Source organism: Mustelus asterias, chromosome 29, assembly GCF_964213995.1.
Source record: "Mustelus asterias chromosome 29, sMusAst1.hap1.1, whole genome shotgun sequence".
NCBI lineage: Eukaryota > Metazoa > Chordata > Chondrichthyes > Carcharhiniformes > Triakidae > Mustelus > Mustelus asterias.
Window position 1 is genome coordinate 954110 of NC_135829.1, and position 26988 is coordinate 981097.

A 26988-nucleotide genomic window follows, 5' to 3' on the forward strand; every position below is an offset into this window, starting at 1 on the left:
ATAAGGAGAGGCTGAATAGACTGGGACTTTATTCTCTGGCGCGTAGAATGCTTAGGGGTGACCTTATAGAGGTCTATAAAATAATGAGGGGCATAGATCAGCTAGATAGTCAATATCTTTTCCCAAAGGTGGGGGAGTCTAAAACTAGAGGGCATAGATTTAAGGTGAGAGGGGAGAGATACAAAAGTGTCCAGAGGGGCAGTTTTTTCACGCAGAGGGTGGTGAGTGTCTGGAACAAGCTGCCAGAGGTAGTAGAACCATAGAACCATAGAAAATTACAGCTCAGAAACAGGCCTTTTGGCCCTTCTTGTCTGTGCCGAACCATTTTTTGCCTAGTCCCACTGACCTGCACTTGGACCATATCCCTCCACACACCTCTCATCCATGAACGCGTCCAAGTTTTTCTTAAATGTTAAAAGTGACCCCGCATTTACCACTTTATCCGGCAGCTCATTCCACACTCCCACCACTCTCTGCGTGAAGAATCCCCCCCTAATATTCCCTTTAAACTTTTCTCCTTTCACCCTTAACCCATGCCCTCTGGTTTTTTTCTCCCCTAGCCTCAGCGGAAAAAGCCTGCTTGCATTCACTCTATCTCTACCCATCAAAATCTTATACACCTCTATCAAATCTCCCCTCAATCTTCTACGCTCCAGGGAATAAAGTCCCAACCTATTCAATCTCTCTCTGTAACTCAGCTTCTCAAGTCCCGGCAACATCCTTGTGAACCTTCTCTGCACTCGTTCAACCTTATTTACATCCTTCCTGTAACTAGGTGACCAAAACTGTACACAATACTCCAGATTCGGCCTCACCAATGCCTTATATAACCTTGTAAGAAGTCTCACAACACCAGGTTAAAGTCCAACAGGTTTATTTGGTCGCAAATACCATAAGCTTTCGGAGCACTGCTCCTTCGTCAGATGGAGTGGAAATGTGCTCTCAAACAGTGCAAACAGACAAAATCAAGTTTGGTATTTGCTACCAAATAAACCTGTTGGGCTTTAACCTGGTGTTGTGAGACTTCTTACTGTGTTCACCCCAGTCCAACGCCGGCAGCTCCACATCATTATATAACCTTACCATAACAGTCCAACTTTTATACTCGATACTCCGATTTATAAAGGCCAATGTACCAAAGGCACTCTTTACAACCCTATCCACCTGTGACGTCACTTTTAGGGAATTCTGTACCTGTATTCCCAGATCCCTCTGTTCAACTGCACTCTTCAGAGTCCTACCATTTACCCTGTACGTTCTACTTTGGTTTGTCCTTCCAATGTGCAATATCTCACACTTGTCTGCGTTAAATTCCATTTAGTAAGAAGTTTAACAACACCAGGTTAAAGTCCAACAGGTTTATTTGGTAGCAAAAGCCATACAAGCTTTCGAGGCTCTAAGCCCCTTCTTCTGGTGAATTCCATTTGCCATTTTTCAGCCCATTTTTCTAGTTGGTCCAAATCCCTCTGCAAGCTTTGAAAACCTTCCTCACTGTCCGCTACACCTCCAATCTTTGTATCATCAGCAAACTTGCTGATCCAATTTATCACATTATCATCCAGATCATTGATATAGATGACAAACAACAATGGACCCAACACCGATCCCTGCGGCACACCACTAGTCACAGGCCTCCACTCAGAGAAGCAATCCTCCACAACCACTCTCTGGCTTCTTCCATTGAGCCAGTGTCTAATCCAATTTACTACCTCCCCATGTATACCTAGCGACTGAACCTTCCTAACTAACCTCCCATGAGGGACCTTGTCAAAGGCTTGCTGAAATCCAGGTAGACAACATCCACCGCCTTCCCTTCATCCACTTTCCTGGTAACCTCCTCGAAAAACTCTAATAGATTGGTCAAACATGACCTACCACGCACAAAGCCATGTTGACTCTCCCTAATAAGTCCCTGTCTATCCAAATATTTGTAGATCCTATCCCTTATCACACCTTCCAATAACTTGCCCACCACCGACGTCAAACTTACTGGCCGATAATTTCCCGGATTTCTTTTGGAACCTTTTTTAAACAACGGAACAACATGAGCCACCCTCCAATCATCCGGCACCTCCCCCGTGAATACTGACATTTTAAATATGTCTGCCAGGGCCCCTGCAAGTTCAACACTAGCTTCCCTCAAGGTCCGTGGGAATACCCTGTCCGGTCCTGGGGATTTATCCACTCTGATTTGCCTCAAGACAGCGAGCACCTCCTCCCCTTTAATCTGTAAAGGTTCCATGACCTCCTTACCAGTTTGCCCTATTTCCGTAGACTCCATGCCCGTTTCCTCAGTAAATACGGATGCAAAAAAACCATTTAGTATCTCCCCCATCTCTTTTGGTTCCATACACAGTCTACCACTCTGGTCTTCAAGGGGACCAATTTTATCCCTCACTGTCCTTTTGCTCCTAACATACCTATAGAAGCTCTTTGGATTTTCCTTCACTCTGTCTGCCAAAGAAACCTCATGTCTTCTTTTAGCCCTCCTAATTTCCCTCTTAAGTAGCTTCTTGCACTTTTTATACTGCTCGAGCATCTGATCTGTTCCTTGCTGCCTGTACATTTCATACAATTCTCTCTTCCTCTTAATCAGTGTTACAATCTCCCTCGAGAACCAACTTTGCCTTTAATCCTGACAGGAACATACAAACTCTGCACTCTCAAAATTTCTCCTTTGAAGGCCTCCCACTTTCCATTTACATCCTTACCAGAGAACAGCCTGTGCCAATCCACACTTCCCAGATCCCTTCTCATTTCATCAAATTTGGCCTTTTTCCAGTTCAGAACATCAACCCGAGGACCAGATCTATCCTTATCCATGATCAGGTTGAAACTAATGGCATTATGATCACTGGATCCAAAGTGTTCCCTCACACTCACATCCATCACCTGCCCTAACTCATTTCCCAATAGGAGATCCAATATCGCATCCTCTCTAGTTGGCACCTCTATATACTGATGTAGAAAATTCTCCTGAACACATTTTACAAACTCTACCCCATCTAAACCTTTAACAGTATGCGAGTCCCAATCTATATGTGGAAAATTAAAATCCCCTACTATCACAACTTTGTGTTTCTTGCAGTTGTCAGCTATCTCTCTGCTGATTTGCTCCTCCAATTCTCGCTGACTATTGGGTGGTCTATAATACAACCCCATTAATGTGGTCATACCTTTCTTGTTTCTCAGCTCCACCCATAGGGCCTCTGTAGACAAGCTCCCTAATCTATCCTGCCTGAGTACCACTGTAACATTTTCCCTGACCAACAATGCCACCCCCCCACCTTTTATCCCTCTGCCTCTATCCCGCCTGAAACATTGGAACCCTGGAACATTGAGCTGCCAGTCCTGCCCCTCCTGTAGCCAAGTTTCACTAATGGCTATAATGTCATATTTCCATGTGTCTATCCACGCCTTCAGCTCATCTGCCTTCCCCACAATACTCCTGGCATTGAAATAGACACACCTCAAAAGATTATTTCCACCACACTCTACCCTTCCATTTGTGATTTTGCTTGAACTAGCCTGTCTTTTTACCCCTGCTCCACTATCTGCTCTGGCACTCTGGTTCCCACCCCCCTGCAAATCTAGTTTAAACGCTCCCCAATAACACTAGCAAACCTCCCTGCAAGTATATTGGTCCCCTTGTAGTTCAGGTGTAACCCGTCTCTCTTGTACAGGTCCCATCTGCCCCAGAAGAGGTCCCAATGATCCAAGAATTGGAAACCCTGCCCCCTGCACCAGTTCCTCAGCCACGTGTTCATCCGCCCAAGTAGAGGTGGGTACAATTTTGTCTTTTAAAAAGCATTTAAACAGTTGCATGGAAAGGATGGGTATCGAGGGATATGGGCCAAACGTGGGCTTAGTTGTTAAAAAAAAGGGCGGCATGGACAAGTTGGGCCGAAGGGCCTGTTTCCATGTTGTAAACCTCTATGACTCTATATAGAGCCTTGGTTCAGTCTCACCAAGGCTCTATATAGGTGCAAACAGACATATTCTGTACCCAAATCGCTGTATCAGCATATTAGCTTTCAGTGACTCATCAACAGGGACACCCAAGTTCCTTTGAAGTTCGACCCTTCCCAGCCACTGACCATTAGAAAACACTCTATTTCTGTCCTGTCTCTCAAAATGGATAACCTCACATTTCTCTACATTATATTCAATCTGCCAATTACCACCAGTTCAGCCTCTCCAAATCCTCTCGAAGCGTCCTTACATCCTCCTCACAACTCACACTTCAACCTTGTATCATCTGCAAACTTGGAACAAAGAACAGTACAGCACAGGACCAGGCCTTTCAGCCCACCAAGTCTCTGCCTCTCTAATCTAATATTTTCTTGCCCCTACATGGTCCATATCCCTCTATTCCCTGCCTATTCATGTATCTACCCAGATGCCTCTTGAACGTTGTTATAGAATCTGCTTCCACCACCTCCTCCGGCAGCGCGATCCAGGCATTCACCACCCTCTATGTGAAAAACCTGCCCCTTACATCTCTTTTAAACTTTCCCCCTCTCACTTTCAACCTATGCCCCCGAGTAATTGAACCTTCGACCCTGGGAAAAAGACTCTGACTCTCCACTCTATCCAAGCCTGTCATAATCTTGTAATCCACTATCAGGTCCCCCCTCATCCTCCGAGGCTCCAATGAAAACAATGCAAATTTATTCAACCTTCCTTCATAGTCCATATCCTCCAAACCAGGCAGCATCCTGGTAAATCTCTTCTGCACCCTTTCCAATGCATCAACATCCTTCCGGTAGTGTGGTGACCAGAATTGTACACAATACTCCAAATGCAGCCTAATCAAAGTCTTATACAGCTGCAACATGATTTTCCAATTCCTATACTCAACGCCCCAACCGATGAAGACCAGCATGCCACACGCCTTCTTGACCACCTTGTCCACCTGAGTTACCACCTTCAGGGAACTATGGATCTGCACGCCTAGATCTCTCTGTATGCTAATATTTCTAAGGACTCTTTTTGTATACTTCCCCTCTCAGTAGACCTTCCAAATCACATCACCTCACATTGGTCCGGGTTAAACTCCATCTGCCATCTTTCGGCCCAGGTCTCCAGCTGATTTATATCCTGCTGTATCCTCGGACAATCCTCCTCACGTTCCGCTACTCCCCCAATTTTTGTATCATCTGCAAATTTACTAATCAGATCACCTACATTTTCCTCCAAATCATTTATATATATTACAAACAACAGAGGTCCCAGCACTGATCCTTGTGGAACGCCGATTGTCACAGACCTCCAGTTAGAAAAGTACCCTTCCACTGCTACTCTCTGCTTTCTGTGCCCAAGCCAGATTTGTATCCATCTTACCAGCTCACCTCAGATCCCATATGACATCACCTTCTATACCAGCCTGTCATGAGGAACCTTATCGAAGGCTTTACTAAAGTCCATGTACACAACATCCACTGCCCTGCCCTGGGCAATTTGTCTTGTCACTTCCTCAAAGAACTCAAAACCATGCTGCCCGTCGCCAATAAGCCTATTCTCTTCCAGATGTGAGTACATCCTGTCCCGAAGAATCTTCTCCAATAATTTCCCCACCACTGGTGTAAGGCTCACAGGCTGTAATTTCCCAGATTGTCTCTTCTGCCCTTCTTAAACAGAGGAACAATGTTAGCTACTCTCCAATCCTCTGGTACCTCGCCCGTGGCTAAAGAGGATACAAAGATTTTGGCCAAGGCCTCAGCAATTTCTTCCCTCGCCTCTCTCTGTATTCTGGGATTGAACCTATCAGGCCCTGGGGACTTGTCCACCGTAATGTTTTTTGAAACCTCCAATACCTCCTCCCTTTTTATCTCAACATGTCCTAGAATGTCAACATCCTCCTTTCTACACTCACCATCCGCCACATCCTTCTCCTTTGTGAATACTGATGCAAAATACTCATTAAGGACTTCACCCACTTCATCTGGCTCCACACACAAATTCCCTCCACTGTCCCTGAGTGGACCCACCCTTTCCTTAGCTACCCTCTTCCTCCTTATATATGCATAAAAAGCCTTGGGATTCTCCTTAATCCTGCCTGCCAAGGACAATTCATGGCCCCTTTTAGCCCTCCTAAATCCCTGTTTAAGCCTTTTCCTGCTATCTTTGTATCCTCAAGAACCTTCTCCCTTTTCAATTTCCTGAAATTTATGCATGTCTCCTTCTTCTTTTTCACTAAGCTCACAATCTCTCATCATCCAAGGTTTCTGAATCTTGCCATCTTTATCCTTCATTTTTACAGGGACATACTTGTCCTGAATTGTTACCAACTGACTTTTTAAAAAACTGACTTTTAAAAGACTCTCACATATCGGATGTGATAGAAATCATAGAATCCCTACAGTGCAGAAAGAGGCCATTCGGCCCATCGAGTCTGCACCGACCACAATCCCACCCAGACCCTACTCCCATATTCCTACATATTTTACCCACTAATCCCTCTAACCTACGCATCTCAGGACACTAAGGGGCAATTTTAACATGGCCAATCAACCTAACCCACACATCTTTGGACTGTGGGAGGAAACCGGAGCACCCGGAGGAAACCCACGCAGACACAAGGAGAATGTGCAAACTCCACACAGACAGTGACCCAAGCCGGGAATCGAACCCAGGTCCCTGGAGCTGTGAAGCAGCAGTGCTAACCACTGTGCCACCCTGTGGATTTACTCTCAAACAGCTGGCCCCCCCGTCTAGATTCCCTAGCTCATGCCTAATACTGTTGTGGTTAGCCTTTCCCCAGTTTAGTACTTTCACTCTGGGACTACTTCTATCTTTTCTACAAGTATTTTAAAACTTATAGAATTGGGATCACTGTTCCCGAAATGGCCCCCACTGAGACATCAATCACCTGTCCGGGCTCGTTTCCCAGAGCCAGGTCTAAGACAGCCCCTTCCCGAGTTGGATTATCTACATATTGCCTCAAGAAGCACTCTTGGACATACTGAACAAACTCTGCCCTGTCCAAGCCTCTGGCATTAAAGGAATCCCAGCCTATGTTGGGGAAGTTAAAATCGCCCGTCATAACAACCCTGTTGTTTTCCCATCTTCCCATAATCTGCTGACATTTCAGTTCCTCCACTTCACGCTGGCTGTTGGGAGGTCTGTTGTACAACCCCAACAGTGCGATTGCACCGCTCCTGTTCCTGAGCTCTACCCATATGGTTTCACTGCATGATCCCACCAAGGTGTCCTCCCTCTGTATAGCTGTGACATTCTCCCTAATCAGTGAAGCAACACCCCCCACCTCTTTTATCACCCTCTCTATCTCTCCTGAAGCACCTAAATCCTGGAATGCTGAGCTGCCAATCCTGCCCTTCGTTCACCCAAGTCTCCGTAATTGCCGCAACATCATAGTTCCACGTAATAATCCAAGCTTTAATTTCATCCGCCTTACTCGTCATACTCCTTGTGTTAAAGCAAACACACCTCAGACCATCTGTCCTGTTATGTTTTGTACATCTCCCTGTGTTTTATTTCTCTGAGCCTTACTGCACCCATTCACTGAGTTCTCCACAGTCTCTGTACTCTCGTCCTACAGCTGTGGATCCCACCCCCTGCCTTATTAGTTTAAATCCACCTGCACTGCATGATCAAATCTCCCCGCTAGGATGTTAATGGCCTTCCAGTTAAGATGCAACCCGTCCTTTTTGCACAGGCCCCATCTGCCGTGGAAGAGATCCCAGTGGTCTAAAAGGGCCCTCCCTCCTGCAGCAACTCTGAAGCCACTTATTAAGCTGCACTGTCTTCCTATTACTTACCACACACGTGGCACAGGGAATATTCCTGAGAATACAACTCTGGAGATACTGCATTTCAGCTGCCTTCCTAATTCCCTGAACTCATTTTGCAGGACCGCATTTTCTTTCCTACCTACGTCGTTAGTTCCAACATGGACCACGACTACTGGCTGTTCGCCCTCCCGCTTCAGAATGCCCTGTATCGTTGAGAGACGTCCTTGACCCTGACACCAGGGAGGCAACAGACCATCCTGGAGTCTCAATCGCAGTCACAGATGCGCCTGACTGTGCCCCTCCGATTACCACTGCATGCCTGCACTTTGACCCTCCCTGCTGTACAGCAGAGCCTGCAGTGATGTCACTGTCCTGGCCACTGCTGTCATTGTCCCCTGATACACTGTCCTTCCCAACAGCATCTAACACGGTGTATCTGTTTGAGAGAGGGAGGGGGCAGCCTCTGGGGGCTCCTGCACTGATTGCTGACTGTTTGTGACTGTCACCTATCGATCTTCCTCAACCTTGGGTGCGGTCACCTCCCTGAAACCTCTGTCCATGACGCTCTCCGCCACATGCATGCTCCTGACTGCATCCACCTGACGCTCCAGTCGATCTAAGCGATCTATTAGGAACCTCATTTGTTTGCACTTCCTGCAAATGTAGTCCTCTGGGACAGTTGGACGGTCCTGGATTACCCACATCACAGGTGGAGCATAGAACTGGTGTGACCGACATTACATTCTGTTAGTTAATTAATTAAAATTTAAATTTAATTTGTGTGGATCCTCTTTTGTTGAAGTAATAACTAATTTAAATTGGTCGGTCAACCAAGTTAATTATTCACTAAACTGTCTCAGTTATTGTAGGAACAAATTAGAATTAAATATAATCTAAATCTTGCGTAAACCCGCTGCTCTAGTCGGTCCCACTGAATAAAATATTAAAGAATTGAAGGGATTAAAAATATACCTCACCTAACCACAACTCACCAATCAGAGGCCACTCCCTAGTCTGACCCCATGAGGTCAGAGTTCAGATTGCCTGAGGGTCAGTTTCTGCACCGATTCCCGGTGCTCCTGTAAAGGGAAGTTCCCCGAGAGAGACTAGGCCCTCTCATTGGAACTATTACCTTCAGTCCCCACATCCACATCATTGATATAAATTGTGAATAACTGGGGCCCCAAGCACTGATACTTATGGAATCCCAGTGGTCACATTCTTAATGTGCCTCATCATTGATTAAATACAATCCTCAATTTATTTTGTTAGTCACAGTTGGAGTAATTTCTTTGCTGGGTTTTTGTGCATTAAAGGAATATATTTTTGCTGGCTTTCTGTGCTATCTGCTAATTGGCACTGCATTTTGTCTCGCAGTGTCTTCTGACATCAATTTACGCAAACCAAATGCCCATCGCAATCTCCTGTAAGGGCGGCACGGTGGCACAGTGGTTAGCACTGCTGCTTCACAGCTCCAGGGACCTGGGTTCGATTCCCGGCTCGGGTCACTGTCTGTGTGGAGTTTGCACATTCTCCCCGTGTCTGCGGATTTCCTCCGGGTGCTCTGGTTTCCTCCCACAGTCCAAAGATGTGTGGGTTAGGTTGATTGGCCATGCTAAAATTGCCCCTTAGTGTCCCGAGATGTGTAGGTTAGAGGGATTAGCGGGTAAAAATATGTAGGGATATGGGGGTAGGGCCTGGGTGGGATTGTGGTCGGTGCAGACTCGATGGGCCGAATGGCCTCTTTCTGCACTGCAGGGTTTCTATGATTCTATGAATTCTACGATTTTTGTTGTAAACTATGTATTAGTTTTTTAACCATTGCCTGTCTCCTGTCATACCTTTTAACATAGTTTCCCAATCTACCATAGCCAATTTGCCCCTCATACCTCACTTTCCTTTGTTTAGACTCTAGTCTGAGTGGACTTCATTACATTCAGACTTCATGTAAAAGCTCCCTCCCTGCCACACTCTGATTATCATCACCTTTACTGCTACCTTGATCTATCGCCTTGTCATTTCACTTTGATTTACTCAATCTTCCCCCATCTTTCTACTTCCCTTGTCATATAACTCACTGGAACACTGTACCTTGATGATTCCTTGGCAGGTGGTGAGTGGGAGGCCCACCAGGCTGGTGCCATTAATGGACATTATCTGGTCTCCAATACTGAGCTTCCCTGAGCGAGCGGCTGGTCCTCCATTCATCATGTTTGCCAGGATGACAGTGGGCAGGATCGATCCCCAGCCCGACTCCACAATCACAACCCCAAAAATCTCCCCTTTCAGCTTCTCAACGTGTAGCTGTGAGAGAAGAGAACAAATCCCAGTGTTACTGAGTAAAATAGCAGTGACAGAAAACCCCAATCATCATCCTGAGGATGTACCCGAGAGGAGCTGGGGTGAGAGCACTGGGGGAGGGGGCTTTATGTCTAAGGGGGTGTAGTTTGTATCCACAAGAAGAAGGGGAAGAGTGGAGGAGGAGTGTCTACTTGGGGAGGAGGGCGGGGGGGAAAGAGTGGATGGATAAGGTGGAGGGTGTACACAAGGCAGGAAGGGAGGGGAGGTGAAAGAGTGGATGGGTAAGGTGGAGGGTGTACACAAGGCAGGAAGGGGAGGGGGGAGGAGTACAGAAGGAGGGAGGGGGACCGTATGCAGGGGGGAGGGGAGGGAAACTGTGGAGGCGAAGAGGGAGGGGAACCGTGCACAGGACCGGAAGGAGTTGGGAACGCACGCCTGACAGACGGCTGGGGGACTGCACTTTGGACATGCAGAGAGGGGAATGCTCGCGGGGGAAGATGGAATGAGAGTGTGCACAGAACAGGATAATAGGGCCAAATGTGTAAAGATGGAATGTATCAAAGAATCGAGACGAGAGAGGAAAATAGCAACATGGGAAATAAGCGTTAGAGAAAAGCAGGAATGGCCAGAGAGAGAAAAAATTGAGGATACGCCAACAGTCCAGACTAGAAGTTACAAAGATAACAAAAAGATAAATGTGCACATCTGAATGTGCGTAACATTCATAACAAAGTAAACAAACTGACAGTGCATGCTGAAGTAAATCTGAAGCGGATGACACAAAGATTGGTAGAGTTGCTGATAGTGCCGGGGATTGTCAGAGAATACAACAGGACATAGAAAGATTGGCAATTTGGGCACAGAAATGGCAGATGGCGTTTAATCCAGACAAAAATGAGGTGATGCATTTGGAGGATCAAATTTAGGTGTGAATTCCTGTAAGGATGAAGGATACGTATGGCAAGTTTTGGGAACCTTGGATAACGAGAGATATTGTGAACCCAGTCAAAGAGAAAAAGGAAGCATTTGTCAAAGCTAGGAGGCTGGGAACACACGAAGCAAGTGTGGAATACAAGGAAAGTAGAAAGAAACTTAAGCAAGGAGTAAGGAGGGCTAAAAGGGGTCACAAAAAAGCATTGGCCAGCAGGATTAAGGAAAATCCCAAGGCTTTTTATACATACATAAAGAGCAAGAGGGTAGCCAGGGAGAGGATTGGCCCACTCAAGGACAAGGGAGGGAATCTATGCATGGAGCCAGAGGAAATGGGTGAGGTATTAAATGAGTACTTTGTGTCAGTATTCACCCAAGAGAAGGACTTGGTGGATCATGAGTCTGGGAAAGGATGTGTAGATAGTTTGAATCATGTTGAGATCAAAAAGGAGGAGGTATTGGGGTTCTTGAGAAACATCAAGGTAGACAAGTCTCCAGGGCCTGATGGGATATACCCCAGAATACTGAGAGAGGCAAGAGAGGAAATTGCTGGGGCCTTGAGAGAAATCTTTGTAACCTCACTGGCTACAGGGGAGGTCCCAGAGGATTGGAGAACAGCCAATGTTGTTCCTTTGTTTAAGAAGGGTAGCAAGAACAATCCTGGTAATTACAGGCCGTTGAGCCTTACGTCAGTGGTCGGGAAATTACTGGAGAGGATTCTTCACGACAGGATTTATTCCCACTTGGAAATAAGTGGACGTATTAGTGAGAGGCAACATGGTTTTGTGAAGGGGAGGTCGTGTCTCACGAACTGGATCAAGTTTTCGAGGAAGTGACGAAGATGATTGATGAGGGGAGGACAGTGGATGTTGTCTACATGGACTTCAATAAGGCCATTGACAAGGTCCCCCATGGCAGACTGGTGCAGAAGGTGAAGTCGCATGGGATCAGAGATGAGCTGGCAAGGTGGATACAAAACTGGCTCGGTCAAAGAAGACAGAGGATAGCAGTGGAAGGGTGCGTTTCTGAATGGAAGACTGTGACAAGTCGTGTTCCTCAGGGATCAGTGCTGGGACCTTTGCTGTTTGTAATATATATAAATGATTTGGAGGAAAATGTAACTGGATTGATTAGTAAGTTTGCGGATGACACAAAGGTTGGTGGATTTGCGGATAGCGATGAGGACCATCAGAGGATACAGCAGGATATAGATCAGTTGGAGACTTGGGCGAAGAGATGGCAGATGGAGTTTAATCCAGACAAATGTGAGGTAATGCATTTTGGAAGGTCTGATACAGATAGAAAATATATAGTAAGTGGCAGAACCCTTAAGAGTTTTGATAAGCAAAAGGATCTGGGTGTACAGGTACACAAGTCACTGAAAGTGGCAATGCAGGTGGAGAAGGTAGTCAAGAAGGCATACGGCATGCTTGCCTTCATCAGCCGGAGCATTGAGTTTAAAAATTGGCAAGTCATGTTGCAGCTTTATAGAACCTTAGTTTGGCTGCACTTGGAATATAGTGTTCTGGTCGCCACACTACCAGAAGGATGTGGAGGCTTTGGAGAGGGTACAGAAAAGATTTACCAGGATGTTGCCTGGTATGGAGGGCATTAGCTATGAGGAGAGAACAAAGAACAAGAGCAAAGAACAATACAGCACAGGAACAGGCCCTTCGGCCCTCCAAGCCCACGCCGCTCCCTGGTCCAAACTAGACCATTCTTTTGTATCCCTCCATTCCCACTCCGTTCAAGTGGCTATCTAGATAAGTCTTAAACGTTCCCAGTGTGCCCGCCTCCACCACCTTGCCTGGCAGCGCATTCCAGGCCCCCACCACCCTCTGTGTAAAATATGTCCTTCTGATATCCGTGTTAAACCTCCTCCCCCTCACCATGAACCTATGACCCTCGTGAATGTCACCACCGACCTGGGAAAAAGCTTCCCACCGTTCACCCTATCTATGCCTTTCATAATTTTATACACCTCTATTAGGTCTCCCCTCATCCTCTGTCTTTCCACTGAGAACAACCCCAGTTTACCCAATCTCTCCTCATAACTAAGCCCCTCCATACCAGGTAACATCCTGGTAAACCTCCTCAGCACTCTCTCTAAAGACTCCACGTCCTTCTGGTAGTGTGGCGACCAGAACTGCGCGCAGTATTCCAAATGCGGCCGAACCAACGTTCTATACATCTGCAACATCAGACCCCAACTTTTATACTCTATGCCCCGTCCTATAAAGGCAAGCATGCCATATGCCTTCTTCACCACCTTCTCCACCTGAGACGTCACCTTCAAGGATCTGTGGACTTGCACACCCAGGTCCCTCTGCGTATCTACACCCTTTATGGTTCTGCCATTTATCGTATAGCTCCCCCCTACATTAGCTCTACCAAAATGCATCACTTCGCATTTATCTGGATTGAACTCCATCTGCCATTTCTTTGCCCAAATTTCCAGCCTATCTATATCCATCTGTAGCCTCTGACAATGTTCCTCACTATCTGCAAGTCCAGCCAATTTTGTGTCGTCTGCAAACTTACTGATCACCCCAGTTACACCTTCTTCCAGATCGTTTATATAAATCACAAACAGCTGAGGTCCCAATACAGAGCCCTGCGGAACACCACTAGTCACAGGCCTCCAGCCGGAAAAAGACCCTTCCACTACCACCCTCTGTCTTCTGTGGTTGGAGAACCTTGGTTTGTTCTCACTGGAATGGCGGAGGTTGAGGGGTGACCTGATAGAAGTCTACAAGATTATGAGAGGCATGGACAGAGTGGATAGTCAGAAGCTTTTTCCCAGGGTGGAAGAGTCAATTACTAGGGGGCACAGGTTTAAGGTGCGAGGGGCAAGGTTTAAAGGAGATGTACGAGGCAGATGTTTTACACAGAGAGTAGTGTGTGCCTGGAACTCTTTGCCGGGGGAGGTAGTGGAAGCGGATACGGTAGTGACATTTAAGGGGCGTCTTGACAAATACATGAATAGGATGGGAATAGAGGGATATGGTCCCTGGAAGCGTAGGGGGTTTTAGTTCAGTTGGGTAGCATGGTCGGTGCAGGCTTGGAGGGCCGAAGGGCCTGTTCCTGTGCTGTAATTTTCTTTGTTCTATACTGTAACTGGCAGAACCCTGAGGAACATTAACAGAGGGATCTGGGCATGCAGGTCCATAGTTCCCTAAAAATGGCAATACAGGTGGCCAAGGTGATTAAGAAGGCACATGGCATGCTTACCTTCATTGGCCGGGGCATTGAGTACAGGAGTTGGCAAATCATGTTGCAGCTATATAAACCCTTGGTTAGGCCGCATTTGGAGTATTGCGTGCAGTTCTGGTCACCACATGATCAGAAGGACATGGAAGCTTTGGAGAGAGTGCAAAGAAGGTTCACCAGGATGTTTCCTGGTCTCGAGGGTGTTGGTTATGAGGAGAGGTTGAATAAACTAGGATTGTTTTCACTGGAAAGACGGAGGCTGAGGGGAGACCTGATAGATGTCCACAGAATTATGAGAGGCACAGACAGGGTGGATAGTCAGAGGCTCTTTCCCAAGGTGGAAGTGTCAATTACAAGGGGGCACAGGTTCAAGGTGAGAGGGGGAAAGTTTAAGCGAGATGTGCAGGGGAAGGTTTTCACGCAGAGAGCGGTGGGTGCCTGGAAAGCGCTGCCAGAGGAGGTGATGGAAGCAGGTACATTAGCAACATTTAACAGACATCTGGATGGGTACATGAATAGGGAGGCAATAGAGGGATATGGACCGAGTAAGGGCAGAAGGGTTTTTTTTAGTTAGAGCATCATGATCGGCACAGACTTGGAGGGCTGAAGGGCCTGTTCCTGTGCTGTACTTTTCTCAGTTCTTTGTTATAAATCAATATGATCTGATAGCTTTGATCTAGATGTGGCTGCAGGATGACAGGGATTGGGTCCGGAATATTGAGGGGTATGAGACATTCGAGAGGAACAGAAAGCTAGGGAAAGGTGGAGGGGCAGCGCTGTTAATCAAGGATGGTGCAATAGTTAGGGATGACCTTGGTTCAGGAGATACAAAGAACAAAGAACAGTACAGCACAGGAAACAGGCCCTTCGGCCCTCCAAGCCTGTGCCGCTCCTTGGTCCAACTAGACCAATCGTTTGTATCCCTCCATTCCCAGGCTGCTCATGTGACTATCCAGGTAAGTCTTAAACGATGTCAGCGTGCCTGCCTCCACCACCCTACTTGGCAGCGCATTCCAGGCCCCCACCACCCTCTGTGTAAAAAACGTCCCTCTGATATCTGAGTTATACTTCGCCCCTCTCACCTTGAGCCCGTGACCCCTCGTGATCGTCACCTCCGACCTGGGAAAAAGCTTCCCACTGTTCACCCTATCTATACCCTTCATAATCTTGTACACCTCTATTAGATCTCCCCTCATTCTCCGTCTTTCCAAGGAGAACAACCCCAGTCTACCCAATCTCTCCTCATAACTAAGACCCTCCATACCAGGCAGATCAGGATGTAGAATTGGTTTGGGTGGAGATGAGGAATATTTGGGGAAAGAAGTCGCTAATGAGAATGGGCTACAGACCCCCGAACAGTATCAATGATGTAGGACAGAGTATACAAGAAGAAATATTGGTGCTTGTGATAAAGGGATGACATTAATCAGGGGTAATTTAATCTACACATAAACTGGAACAATCAGATTGGCAGCAGGCGCCTGGATGAGGAGTTCTTAGAATGTTTTAGAGTTTCTTAGAGCAGCATGTTGTAGAACAAGCCAGGGTGCAGGTTATATCAGACTCAGTATTGTGCAATGTAACAAGATTAATTAATGACCTCAGAGTAAAGGCAGCAGCGACCATTGAATTTTATATCCAGTTTGAAAGGGAGAAGAGTGGGTCTAAAACTAGTATTTTAAACTTAAGAACAACAACATATGCATGAAAGCTGAGCTTGCTGAAATGAACTGAGATACTAGGCTAAAGGATAGATCGATAGAGTAGCAATGGCAGACATTTATGGGAGCATTTCAGATACCAAGAATAAGTATAACTCCTACTGTAAAGAAAAATTCTAAGGGGTGGACTCACCATCTGTCGTTAACTAAAGTAGTTATGGAAAGCATCAAACTTAACGAAAAAGCATATAAATGTGCAAAAATGAGTGGCAGGCCAGAATATAAAGAATGGTAGAGAATGGGGTGGCACAGTGGTTAGCACTGCTGCCTCACAGCGCTGGGGCCCAGGTTCGATTCCGGCCTTGGGTCACTGTCAGTGTGAAGTTTGCACATTCCCCTCGTGTCTGCTTGGGTTTCCTCCAGGTGCTCCGGTTTCCTCCCACACCCCAAAGATGTACAGGTTAGATGGATTGGTCATACTAAATTGGCCCTTAGTGTCCAAAGTTGTGTAGGTTAGGGGGATTAGCCATGGTGAATGCACGGGTTTACTGGAATAGGACGGAGAGGAAGAATTGGATGGGATTCTCTTTCAGAGAGTCAGCACAGATTTAATGGCCAAATGGCCTCTTTCACCAATGTAGGGATTCTATGATTCTATGAATGACTAAAAGGTTAATTAGGAGAAAGAACTTTAGAGTGTAAGAACAAGTTGGCTGGAATTGCAAAAATGGATAGAAAGAGTTTCTGCAATTTTTAAAAAGGAAAAGAGTTAAGTGAGGGATGGTCCTCCAGAGAGTGAGAATGGGGACTTAATCGTAAATAATGAGGAAATGGTGGAGAGAAGGAACAAATATTTTGCTTCTGCCTTCACTAAATATTCCATTACTCTATCTGCCATTTTTTGCCCACTCATTTAACCTTTCTATGTTTCTTTGTAGATTCCCTGCCTCCTCTTAACAACTTATTTTTCTACCTATCTTGGTGACATTTGCAAATTTAGCTACTACACATTTAATCCCTTTTGAGTGTGAGAGAGGCGGGGAAGATTGTGTACTGGAGGCAGGGAGGAGAAAGGTGTACCCTAGAGGAGTGGGAGGAGGGATGGCAATGAGTAATTCACCTCTTTACAATTGGCTGAGTTGGAGAAGTGGACAAGGTCATCGTTGTACATTTCCTGCGTATTGATGATGTCACTGTACTCCTTCTGGCTCAAGTCCTCAGGATTAATTCCATTGGCTCGCAGAAACTCTTGATAGGCCACACTAAACGCCTGTCCAATGGACTGAGCTATCAGCTGTGCCTGTGTGGGTGCAAGACAAACACAACAGTGAAACATTCCCCAGCCTAAGTGAATGATATCGTCCTGGGTCACAGACAGTGGAATGAACAGCATCAATCCCTGGCCCTCATTCACTGAACAATTAATAACACATTCAAAACTGACGGGCAGTGTGAAATTCCCAATTCCTAAACCTGGAATTGACCCTGTGAGGAACAGGCTGTCTCCCCGAGGCTCTGTGAAATTAACCAGGATCCCAGGTGCCACAGTTTCCCCTGGGTGGAGCCCGTGTACCCAGTGGGTGAACAGACTATTGATACCAAGTATTTCTGAGGCTGTGCAGTGCAATCTCTGCAAGTGGAGCTGGAACCAAGCAAGAGAAAGCCCATAATGAGACATTAAAGGAAAAGCAATCATACTCACATCCTCAGACTCAAAGACATGGCAGACCATCTTGTATTGTTTCTTGGCCTCCAGGCTCCCAGGCGTGCTCTCAATACAATCCTGGGAAGCTGCCCGTGGCACTCGCCGTCGAGCCATCAGAACAACAATATTGCCGATATCTGCAATGTAGGATATTGTGCGCAGTGCGTGGTCCATCATTGGCTCCTGGAATAGGAGATACATCAGGATTAGCAGCTGCTGACAGAACTCACACCCTTTAATCAACGGAGTTACAGATATCAGAACCCCTCAACCTGCAGATCCAGCGACAGTGATCAGCAGGGGAACTGAAGCACCTTCTTTACATTGACAGCAGATGAATTTTCAGCCATGGTTCAGTGGGTAACCGTAACACTCTCTTCCAAAAGTTGGAAACAATTTCAACCCCAATTCAGAGATAGGAGCAGAAACTACAGGCTAACACTTCAGTGTAGCATTGAGGGAGTGCCACAGAGTCAGGACTGAGGGAGTGCCGCACTGTCAGAGGGTCAGTGCTGAGGGAGTGCCGCACTGTTAGAGGGTCAGTGCTGAGGGAGTGCCGCACTGTCAGAGGGTCAGTGCTGAGGGGGTGCCGCACTGTCAGAGGGTCAGTGCTGAGGGGGTGCCGCACTGTCAGAGGGTCAGTGCTGAGGGAGTGCCGCACTGTCAGAGGGTCAGTACTGAGGGAGTGCCGCACTGTCAGAGGGTCAGTACTGAGGGAGTGCCGCACTGTCAGATGGTCAGTACTGAGGGAGTGCCGCACTGTCAGAGGGTCAGTACTGAGGGAGTGCCGCACTGTCAGAGGGTCAGTGCTGAGGGGGTGCCGCACTGTCAGAGGGTCAGTGCTGAGGGAGTGCCGCACTGTCAGATGGTCAGTACTGAGGGAGTGCCGCACTGTCAGAGGGTCAGTACTGAGGGAGTGCCGCACTGTCAGAGGGTCAGTGCTGAGGGGGTGCCGCACTGTCAGAGGGTCAGTGCTGAGGGAGTGCCGCACTGTCAGATGGTCAGTACTGAGGGAGTGCCGCACTGTCAGAGGGTCAGTACTGAGGGAGTGCCGCACTGTCAGAGGGTCAGTACTGAGGGAGTGCCGCACTGTCAGATGGTCAGTACTGAGGGAGTGCCGCACTGTCAGAGGGTCAGTACTGAGGGAGTGCCGCACTGTCAGAGGGTCAGTGCTGAGGGAGTGCCGCACTGTCAGAGGGTCAGTACTGAGGGAGTGCCGCACTGTCAGAGGGTCAGTACTGAGGGAGTGCCGCACTGTCAGAGGGTCAGTACTGAGGGAGTGCCGCACTGTCAGAGGGTCAGTACTGAGTGAGCACTGCACTCTAAAATCGTCAAGAGCAAATGAATGCCATAAGAGAGTCAGCAATGAGGGTGCATTGCACTGTCTGAGTGTCAGGCTTGAGGGAGTGTCACACAGTCTGAGAGTCAGGGACAAGCGATCGGCGCACTGTACTGACGTCAGAACCTACGGAGCAATGCACATCTGACGGTTAGGAGTGAGTGAAGTACCAGGAGAGTGCTGCAGTGTTATAGGGGAAGGAATTTGCGAACGTCACACTGATGGAGGTGCTTTTGAGACATTAAATTGATGTCCTGTCTGCTGTCTAATGCAGATGTACAGGATCCCACATCAGTATTTTAAAAAAGCAGTGTTTTCCTGGTATCTCAGACCAATATCTGTCCCTGACATTCACCTAAAGGCAGATTCTGGATCTTTTTCACATTGCTGTTTGAGAGATCTTGCAGAGCTCACATTGCCTTCCTCTACTGCACCACGATTACACTTTAAAATACTTTATTGGCTGTTTTCAGGGCATCCTGAGGTTCGGAAAGGTGCTGTATTTTTTATTTTGCTTATTAACTTTTTATTCGTCAGGCTGCTTTCCTGCACACTGCCCGTCAGCACAGGTTTCCCAGCACACCACCTGAGCAAGACTTCCCCCTCCCCATCTCTCTCCATCCACTGATTTATGGAATACCTCATTCAGTTGTAACAATTTTACAGTGAATATCAGAAAGGAGCTTACCCACCTCATTGCTCACTCATTTGAAGCTCCAAACTGGAGCCAGCAGAGAGGAGTTCGGAAGCTGCAATCCTTCGCTCAGAACCTGGAATCTTCCATAACTGTATCACCTCCTCCCCTTGTCCACTGTCACTGGGGTGGGGAGTGAGTCTCACACATTGTCACTGGAGTGGGGGAGCGAGTCTCACACATTGTCACTGGAGTGGGGGAGTGAGTCTCACACATTGTTACTGGAGTGGGGGAGTGAGTCTCACACATTGTTACTGGAGTGGGGGAGTGAGTCTCACACATTGTTACTGGAGTGGGGGAGTGAGTCTCACACATTGTTACTGGAGTGGGGGAGTGAGTCTCACACATTGTTACTGGAGTGGGGGAGTGAGTCTCACACATTGTTACTGGAGTGGGGGAGTGAGTCTCACACATTGTTACTGGAGTGGGGGAGCGAGTCTCACACATTGTCACTGGAGTGGGGGAGTGAGTCTCACACATTGTTACTGGAGTGGGGGAGTGAGTCTCACACATTGTTACTGGAGTGGGGGAGCGAGTCTCACACATTGTCACTGGAGTGGGGGAGTGAGTCTCACACATTGTTACTGGAGTGGGGGAGTGAATCTCACACATTGTTACTGGAGTGGGGGAGCGAGTCTCACACATTGTTACTGGAGTGGGGGAGCGAGTCTCACACATTGTCACTGGAGTGGGGGAGTGAGTCTCACACATTGTTACTGGAGTGGGGGAGCGAGTCTCACACATTGTTACTGGAGTGGGGGAGCGAGTCTCACACATACACTGTTACCTGTGAATCCGCATTCAGAACTTTAATCCTCTGTGTGGAGATGAAGAGATCGACTTCGGTCATTGGCTGAGAATCTCCATCCGAACCCTGATGGAAAGAAGGTGACAGGGTCATTGCTAAACCCAGGCACCAGCTATACATCTGTGTCGAGTTTAGCTTCCATTGAATTAAATGTATAATGTAGCACACATGATGCAACTGTGCTACATTCGTGTCCCATTAAAGCAAAGAAAAATCAATCATTCTCACAGGATAAGGACAAGCTCCTTCAGGCTGCTTACTTACCCCTTTCTTCTTGGTTTTTGATGTTTTCTGCACCCTCTAAAGGACAACAAAATATGAAAAAAGTTAGAGACTGGAGATAGCACAATAGGTACTGACATGCAAGGTGTGCCCAGTCACTGGGTGCAGGTGGTGATGTTCTTCCTCACAACCAATATATCATTTGAAGGTGTGGGGCCCAGAATTGCCCTCAGTCAAAGAACAAAGAAAATTACAGCACAGGAACAGGCCCTTCGGCCCTCCATGCCTGCACCGACCACGCTGCCCGACTTAACTAAAACCCCCTACCCTTCCGGGGACCAAATCCCTCTATTCCCATCCTATTCAGGTATTTATCAAGACACCCCTTAAAAGTCACTACTGTATCCGCTTCCACTACCTGTCCCGGCAGTGAGTTCCAGGCACCCACTACTCTCTGTGTAAAAAATCTGCCTCGTACATCTCCTTTAAACCTTGCCCCTCGCACCTTAAACCTATGCCTCCTAGTAATTGACTCTTCAACTCTGGGAAAAAGCTTCTGACTATCCACTCTGTCCATGCCTCTCATAATCTTGTAGACTTCTATCAGGTCACCCCTCAACCTCCGTCGTTCCAGTGAGAACAAACCAAGTTTCTCCAACCTCTCCTCCATACCAGGCAACATCCTGGTTAATCTTTTCTGTACCCTCTCCAAAGCCTCCACATCCTTCTATAGTGTGGCGACCAGAATTGAACACTATATTCCAAGTGCGGCCTCACTAAGGTTCTATAAAGCTGCAACATGACTTGCCAATTTTTAAACTCAATGCCCCGGCCAATGAAGGCAAGCGTGCCGTATGCCTTCTTGACGACCTTCTCCACCTACATTGCCACTTTCAATGACCTGTGTATCTGTACACCCAGATCCCTTTGCCTATCAATACTCCTAAGGGTTCTGCCATTTACTGTATATTTCCTATCTGTATTAGACCTTCCAAAATGCATTACCTCACATTTGTCCGGATTAAACTCCATCTGCCATTTCTCTGCCCAAGTCTCCAACTGATCTATATCCTGCTGAATCCTCTGATGGTCCTCATCGCTATCCACAAATCCGCCAACCTTTGTGTCGTCCGCAAACTTACTAGTCAAACCAGTTACATTTTTCTCCAAATCATTTATATATATTACAAACAGCAAAGGTCCCAGCACTCATCCCTGAGGAACGCTACTTGTCACAGCCCTCCATTCAGAAACACACCCTTCCACTGCTACTCTCTGTCTTCTTTGACCGAGCCAGTTCTGTATCCACCTTGCCAGCTCACCTCTGATCCCACGCGTCTTCACCTTCTGCACCAGTCTGCCATGAGGGACCTTGTCAAAGGCCTTACTGAAGTCCATGTAGACAACATCCACTGCCCTACCCTCATCAATCATCTTCGTCACTTCCTCGAAAAACTCGATCAAGTTCGTGAGACATGACCTCCCCCTCACAAAACCATGTTGCCTCTCGCTAATACGCCCACTTATTTCCAAGTGGGAATAAATCCTGTCTCGAAGAATCCTTTCCAATAATTTCCCTCCCACTGATGTAAGACTCACCGGCCTGTAATTACCTGGAGTATTCTTGCTACCCTTCTTAAACGAAGGAACTACATTGGCTATTCTCCAATCCTCTGGGAACTCCCCTGTAGTCATAATGTGGAGATGCCAGCATTGGACTGGGGTAAACACAGTAAGAAGTCTCACAACACCAGGTTAAAGTCCAACAGGTTTATTTGGTAGCAAAAACCACAAGCTTTCGGAGCGCTGCTCCTTCGTCAGGTAAGTGGGAGTTCTGTTCACAAACAGGGCATATAAAGACACAAACTCAATTTACAAAATAATGGTTGGAATCCGAATCTTTACAGGTAATCAAGTCTTAAAGGTTCGAAATGGATGATCTCACCGATGCCAACACTGAAATCCATTTGCCACAGATTTTCCAATTCATTTAATCTATCAGCATTGCTTCCAATTTTATGTTCCTTTCTACATGGTTTGCCGTGTCCTCTAGCTCTGTATCATCAGCAAATTTGGATATGCAGCTTTCCATCCCATCATCCAAGCCATGACAAAAAATGGTGCATAGCTGGTGCCCCAATACAGATCCTTGTAGGAGAACTCTAGTCACAACTTCAACTTTAGTTAACAAACTCCATGAGGGACTTCATCAAATGCCTCCTTTAAGTCCTTATTAGTGACATCCATGGACAATGTCTTGCTCATTACTTGAACCACTTCAAAAAATTCAACCAGATCCGTGAAGGCGGCCCATCCTCCCACCCTTTACATATCCATGTCGGTTCTGATCAGCTGAAACTTTTCAGTGTTCCGTTACTCTATCTTTACTGACAGGGTCTGGTTATTACCCAACAAAAGATGTTAGGTGAACTGGTCTATAATTCCTTGATCTCCTCCTCAATGAGGCGTGAGAGTATTAGTGATGTACACAGCACTTTAACGCTATTCCTTCACTATTTTAACAATGCATCAGTTTGTTTCTAAACTGATATTCACACAGGCCATAACTACATCTGCAGAACGGCACAGATTGAATTGCAGTGATACAAGATGAGTTAAACGAGGTACCTTGATGCGCCCCACAGCCTCCTGGGCCTGCATCATGCGGATGTTTTTGGAGGGGTTCCGCTCAGATAGTAACTGCGTGGAGCCCAGGTAATTGGCTGCGAAAATGATCCCGTCAATCAGATCCTCAGGTTCACAGGGACCTGGAACTTAACCAAAAACAACACAGCATCAAAGCTCAAGAAATACCTCGAGTCCCCAAGTAGTAACAAGGGCAGCTAACATATCAATCATCAGCAGACACCAAGCCGAGTGAAACTATTCAACACCATTCGCAGAACAAAGTGGAAATTGTAGCACAAAGAATCAGTCACCAAGTACCAATCACTGAGCATCTGCCCATCACCAAGTTCCAGTCCCCGGGTTCCAGTCCCTGGGTACCAGTCCCCGGGTACCAGTCCCCGGGTACCAGTCCCCGGGTTCCAGTCCCTGAGCACTGGCCCGTAACCGAGTGCCAATCAGTCACCGAGAATACGCCAGTCCTGAAACAGATCTCAAGATCTGGGCTGGTCAACATGAGTTGTGGCCTCCGATATATTAATATTTCTTCTTGATATTCATTATATCCAAGTACATCTCTGACTTTACTTACAGGCAGGACAAGGACAGCTCAGGACAAGGCTTTACATAGGATTCATAAGATGCAAGGTACAGAAACAGGACATTCAGCCCAACCACTCCATACCAGTGCTCATGATTCACTTGAGCCTCCTCTGATCTTCCCTCACTTAAATCAATCATTACAACCTTTCTCCTTGACTCACTCCAGCGGTCCTGGAGATACACCAGGTTCTACATCTACATAAGGTTCTAAAGAGTCATACAGATGCGAAACATTAACTCTGTTTCCCTCTCCACAGATGCCGCCAGACCTCCTACGTTTTTCCAGCATTTCCTGTTTTTATTTCAGATTTCCAGCATCCATCACTGTGCAGACCAGCTGCTGTGTGTATTATTGACACCTTTGCTACATAGAATGAGCCTTTACAGTGAGGCTGGCCACTCCAGCCAGCTCCATCCGGCTCTATTCAAAAGGTACTCACCATCCACAAAGTTGGGAAAGGCTGATGGCTTCTTTGTTTGCTGAAAAAGAAACCAGATATTAGCAGCTGTCCTGCCGCACAGCGCCGCACCAACTAAACATCAACCAGCTGCACCTCAATGAACAACACGGCAAGACTTTAAATTCAATCCCTACAATCAGGTGAGTAAGAGACTCGATCCAATCAACTCACCATCTAGTCAGTTAGACAGATGGATGGTCAGACAGATAGCTGGTCAATCAGATAGATGCACTGACTCTCATTCGAGTACAAGCACTGGATGCCTGAGGCTGATGCATCCAAATTGCCAATCTTCATGTGTTAAAGAAGATGGTCTAGTTTAGTTTTTTTTATTAGTATCACAAGTAGGTTTAAATTTACACTGCAATGAAGTTACTGTGAACTTCCCCTAGTCGCCACACTCCGGCGCCTGTTCGGGTGCACTGAGGAAGAATTTAGCATGGCCAATGCACCGAACCCTACAGAAGGCAGAGAGTGGTTGTAGATGGGTCTTTTTCTGGATGGAGGTCGGTCACCAGTGGAGTGCTCCAGGGATCTGTTCTAGGACCCTTGCTGTTTGTCATTTTCATAAATGACCTGGATGAGGAAGTGGAGGGATGGGTTGGTAAGCTTGCCGACGACACGAAGGTTGCTGGTGTTGTGGATAGGTTGGAGGGATGTCAGAAGCTGCAGCGTGACATAGATAGGATGCAAGACTAGGCAGAGAAGTGGCAGATGGACTTCAACCCGGATAAATGTGCAGTGGTCCATTTTGGCAGGTCAAATGGGATGAAGGAGTATAATATCAAGGGTAAGACTCTTAGCAGTGTAGAGGATCAGAAGGACCTTGGGGTCTGGGTCCATAGGACTCTTAAATCGGCCTCGCAAGTAGAGGAGGTGGTTAAGAAGGCTTATGGTGTGTTGGCCTTCATCAATCGAGGGATTGAGTTTAGGAGTCGGGAGATAATGATGCAGCTATATAAGACCCTCGTCAGACCCCACTTGGAGTACTGTGCTCAGTTCTGGTCGCCTGATTACAGGAGGGATGTGGAAATGATTGAAAGGGTGCAGAGAAGATCCCTCCAACCTATCCACAACACCATCAACCTTCGTGTCGTCGGCAAACTTAGAAGATTTACAAGGATGTTGCCTGGATTGGTTGGCATGCCTTATGAGGATAGGTTGAGGGAGCTCGGTCTTTTCTCCTTGGAGAGGCGAAGGATGAGAGGTGACCTGATAGAGGTGTACAAGATGTTGAGAGGTATAGATCAGGTGGATTCTCGGAGGCTTTTTCCCAGGGCTGAAATGGCTGCTACGAGAGGACACAGGTTTAAGGTGCTGGGGAGTAGGTACAGAGGAGATGTCAGGGGTAAGTTTTTCACTCAGAGGGTGGTGGGTGAGTGGAATTGGCTGCCGTCAGTGGTGGTGGAGGCAAAATCGATAGGGTCTTTTAAGAGACTTCTGGATGAGTACATGGGACTGAATAGGATTGAGGGTTATAGGTAAGCCTATGTATAAGCCTAGGTAGGTAGGGACATGACTGGCGCAACTTGTGGGCCGAAGGGCCTGTTTGTGCTGTATTTTTTCTATGTTCTATGTTCTAACCAGCACATCTTTTGGACTGTTGGAGGAAACCCTCGCAGACACGGGGGGAAGGTACAGTCAGTGACCCAAGATTGGAACTGAACCCGGGTACCTGGCGCTGAGCGGCAGAAGTGCTAATCACTGTGCCACACTGCCGCCCAGCTAAGTGTCAGAAGGACATCTAAAACCTTGGAAAAATGGCAGCCACACCTGACAGCCATGTGCATTCCATTTGGACTCACTGGATAGTGATCAGGAGGCGCACATCCAGTATCATTTTATTCCTGCCTCACACTGTGGGCACAAATCAATCACAGCACCCCAAATACACCATTCCCCCCATGTACCCCAAATACACCGTTCCCCCTGAACACCCCAAATACACAATTCCCCCCGTGTACCCCAAATACACAATTCCCCCTGAACACCCCAAATACACCATTCCCCCCGTGTACCCCAAATACACCATTCCCCCTGAACACCCCAAATACACCATTCCCCCTGAACACCCCAAATACACCATTCCCCCTGAACACCCCAAATACACAATTCCCCCCGTGTACCCCAAATACACAATTCCCCCTGAACACCCCAAATACACCATTCCCCCCGTGTACCCCAAATACACCATTCCCCCGTGTACCCCAAATACACCATTCCCCCCATGTACCCCAAATACACCATTCCCCCTGAACACCCCAAATACACAATTCCCCCCGTGTACCCCAAATACACAATTCCCCCTGAACACCCCAAATACACCATTCCCCCCGTGTACCCCAAATACACCATTCCCCCCGTGTACCCCAAATACACCATTCCCCCCGTGTACCCCAAATACACCATTCCCCCTGAACACCCCAAATACACAATTCCCCCCGTGTACCCCAAATACACAATTCCCCCTGAACACCCCAAATACACCATTCCCCCCGTGTACCCCAAATACACCATTCCCCCCATGTACCCCAAATACACCATTCCCCCCGTGTACCCCAAATACACCATTCCCCCCGTGTACACCAAATACACCATTCCCCCTGAACACCCCAAATACACAATTCCCCCCGTGTACCCCAAATACACAATTCCCCCCGTGTACCCCAAATACA

The 26988-nt window shown here is 47.2% G+C and overlaps 1 protein-coding gene across 1 annotated transcript in view; it reads right to left on the bottom strand.

Moving 5' to 3' along the window:
- apba2b (amyloid beta (A4) precursor protein-binding, family A, member 2b) overlaps positions 1-26988 on the bottom strand; it is a 114527-nt gene that overhangs the window by 20090 nt on the left and 67449 nt on the right. Inside the window, exons 4-10 of the mRNA XM_078199874.1 lie at positions 24293-24332; positions 23253-23398; positions 20667-20702; positions 20382-20468; positions 17559-17744; positions 16977-17156; positions 9846-10058 (exon numbers count right to left, since the gene is read on the bottom strand). Coding sequence (XP_078056000.1) covers positions 9846-10058; positions 16977-17156; positions 17559-17744; positions 20382-20468; positions 20667-20702; positions 23253-23398; positions 24293-24332 — 888 coding nt within the window. The remainder of the gene's footprint in view (positions 1-9845; positions 10059-16976; positions 17157-17558; positions 17745-20381; positions 20469-20666; positions 20703-23252; positions 23399-24292; positions 24333-26988) is intronic.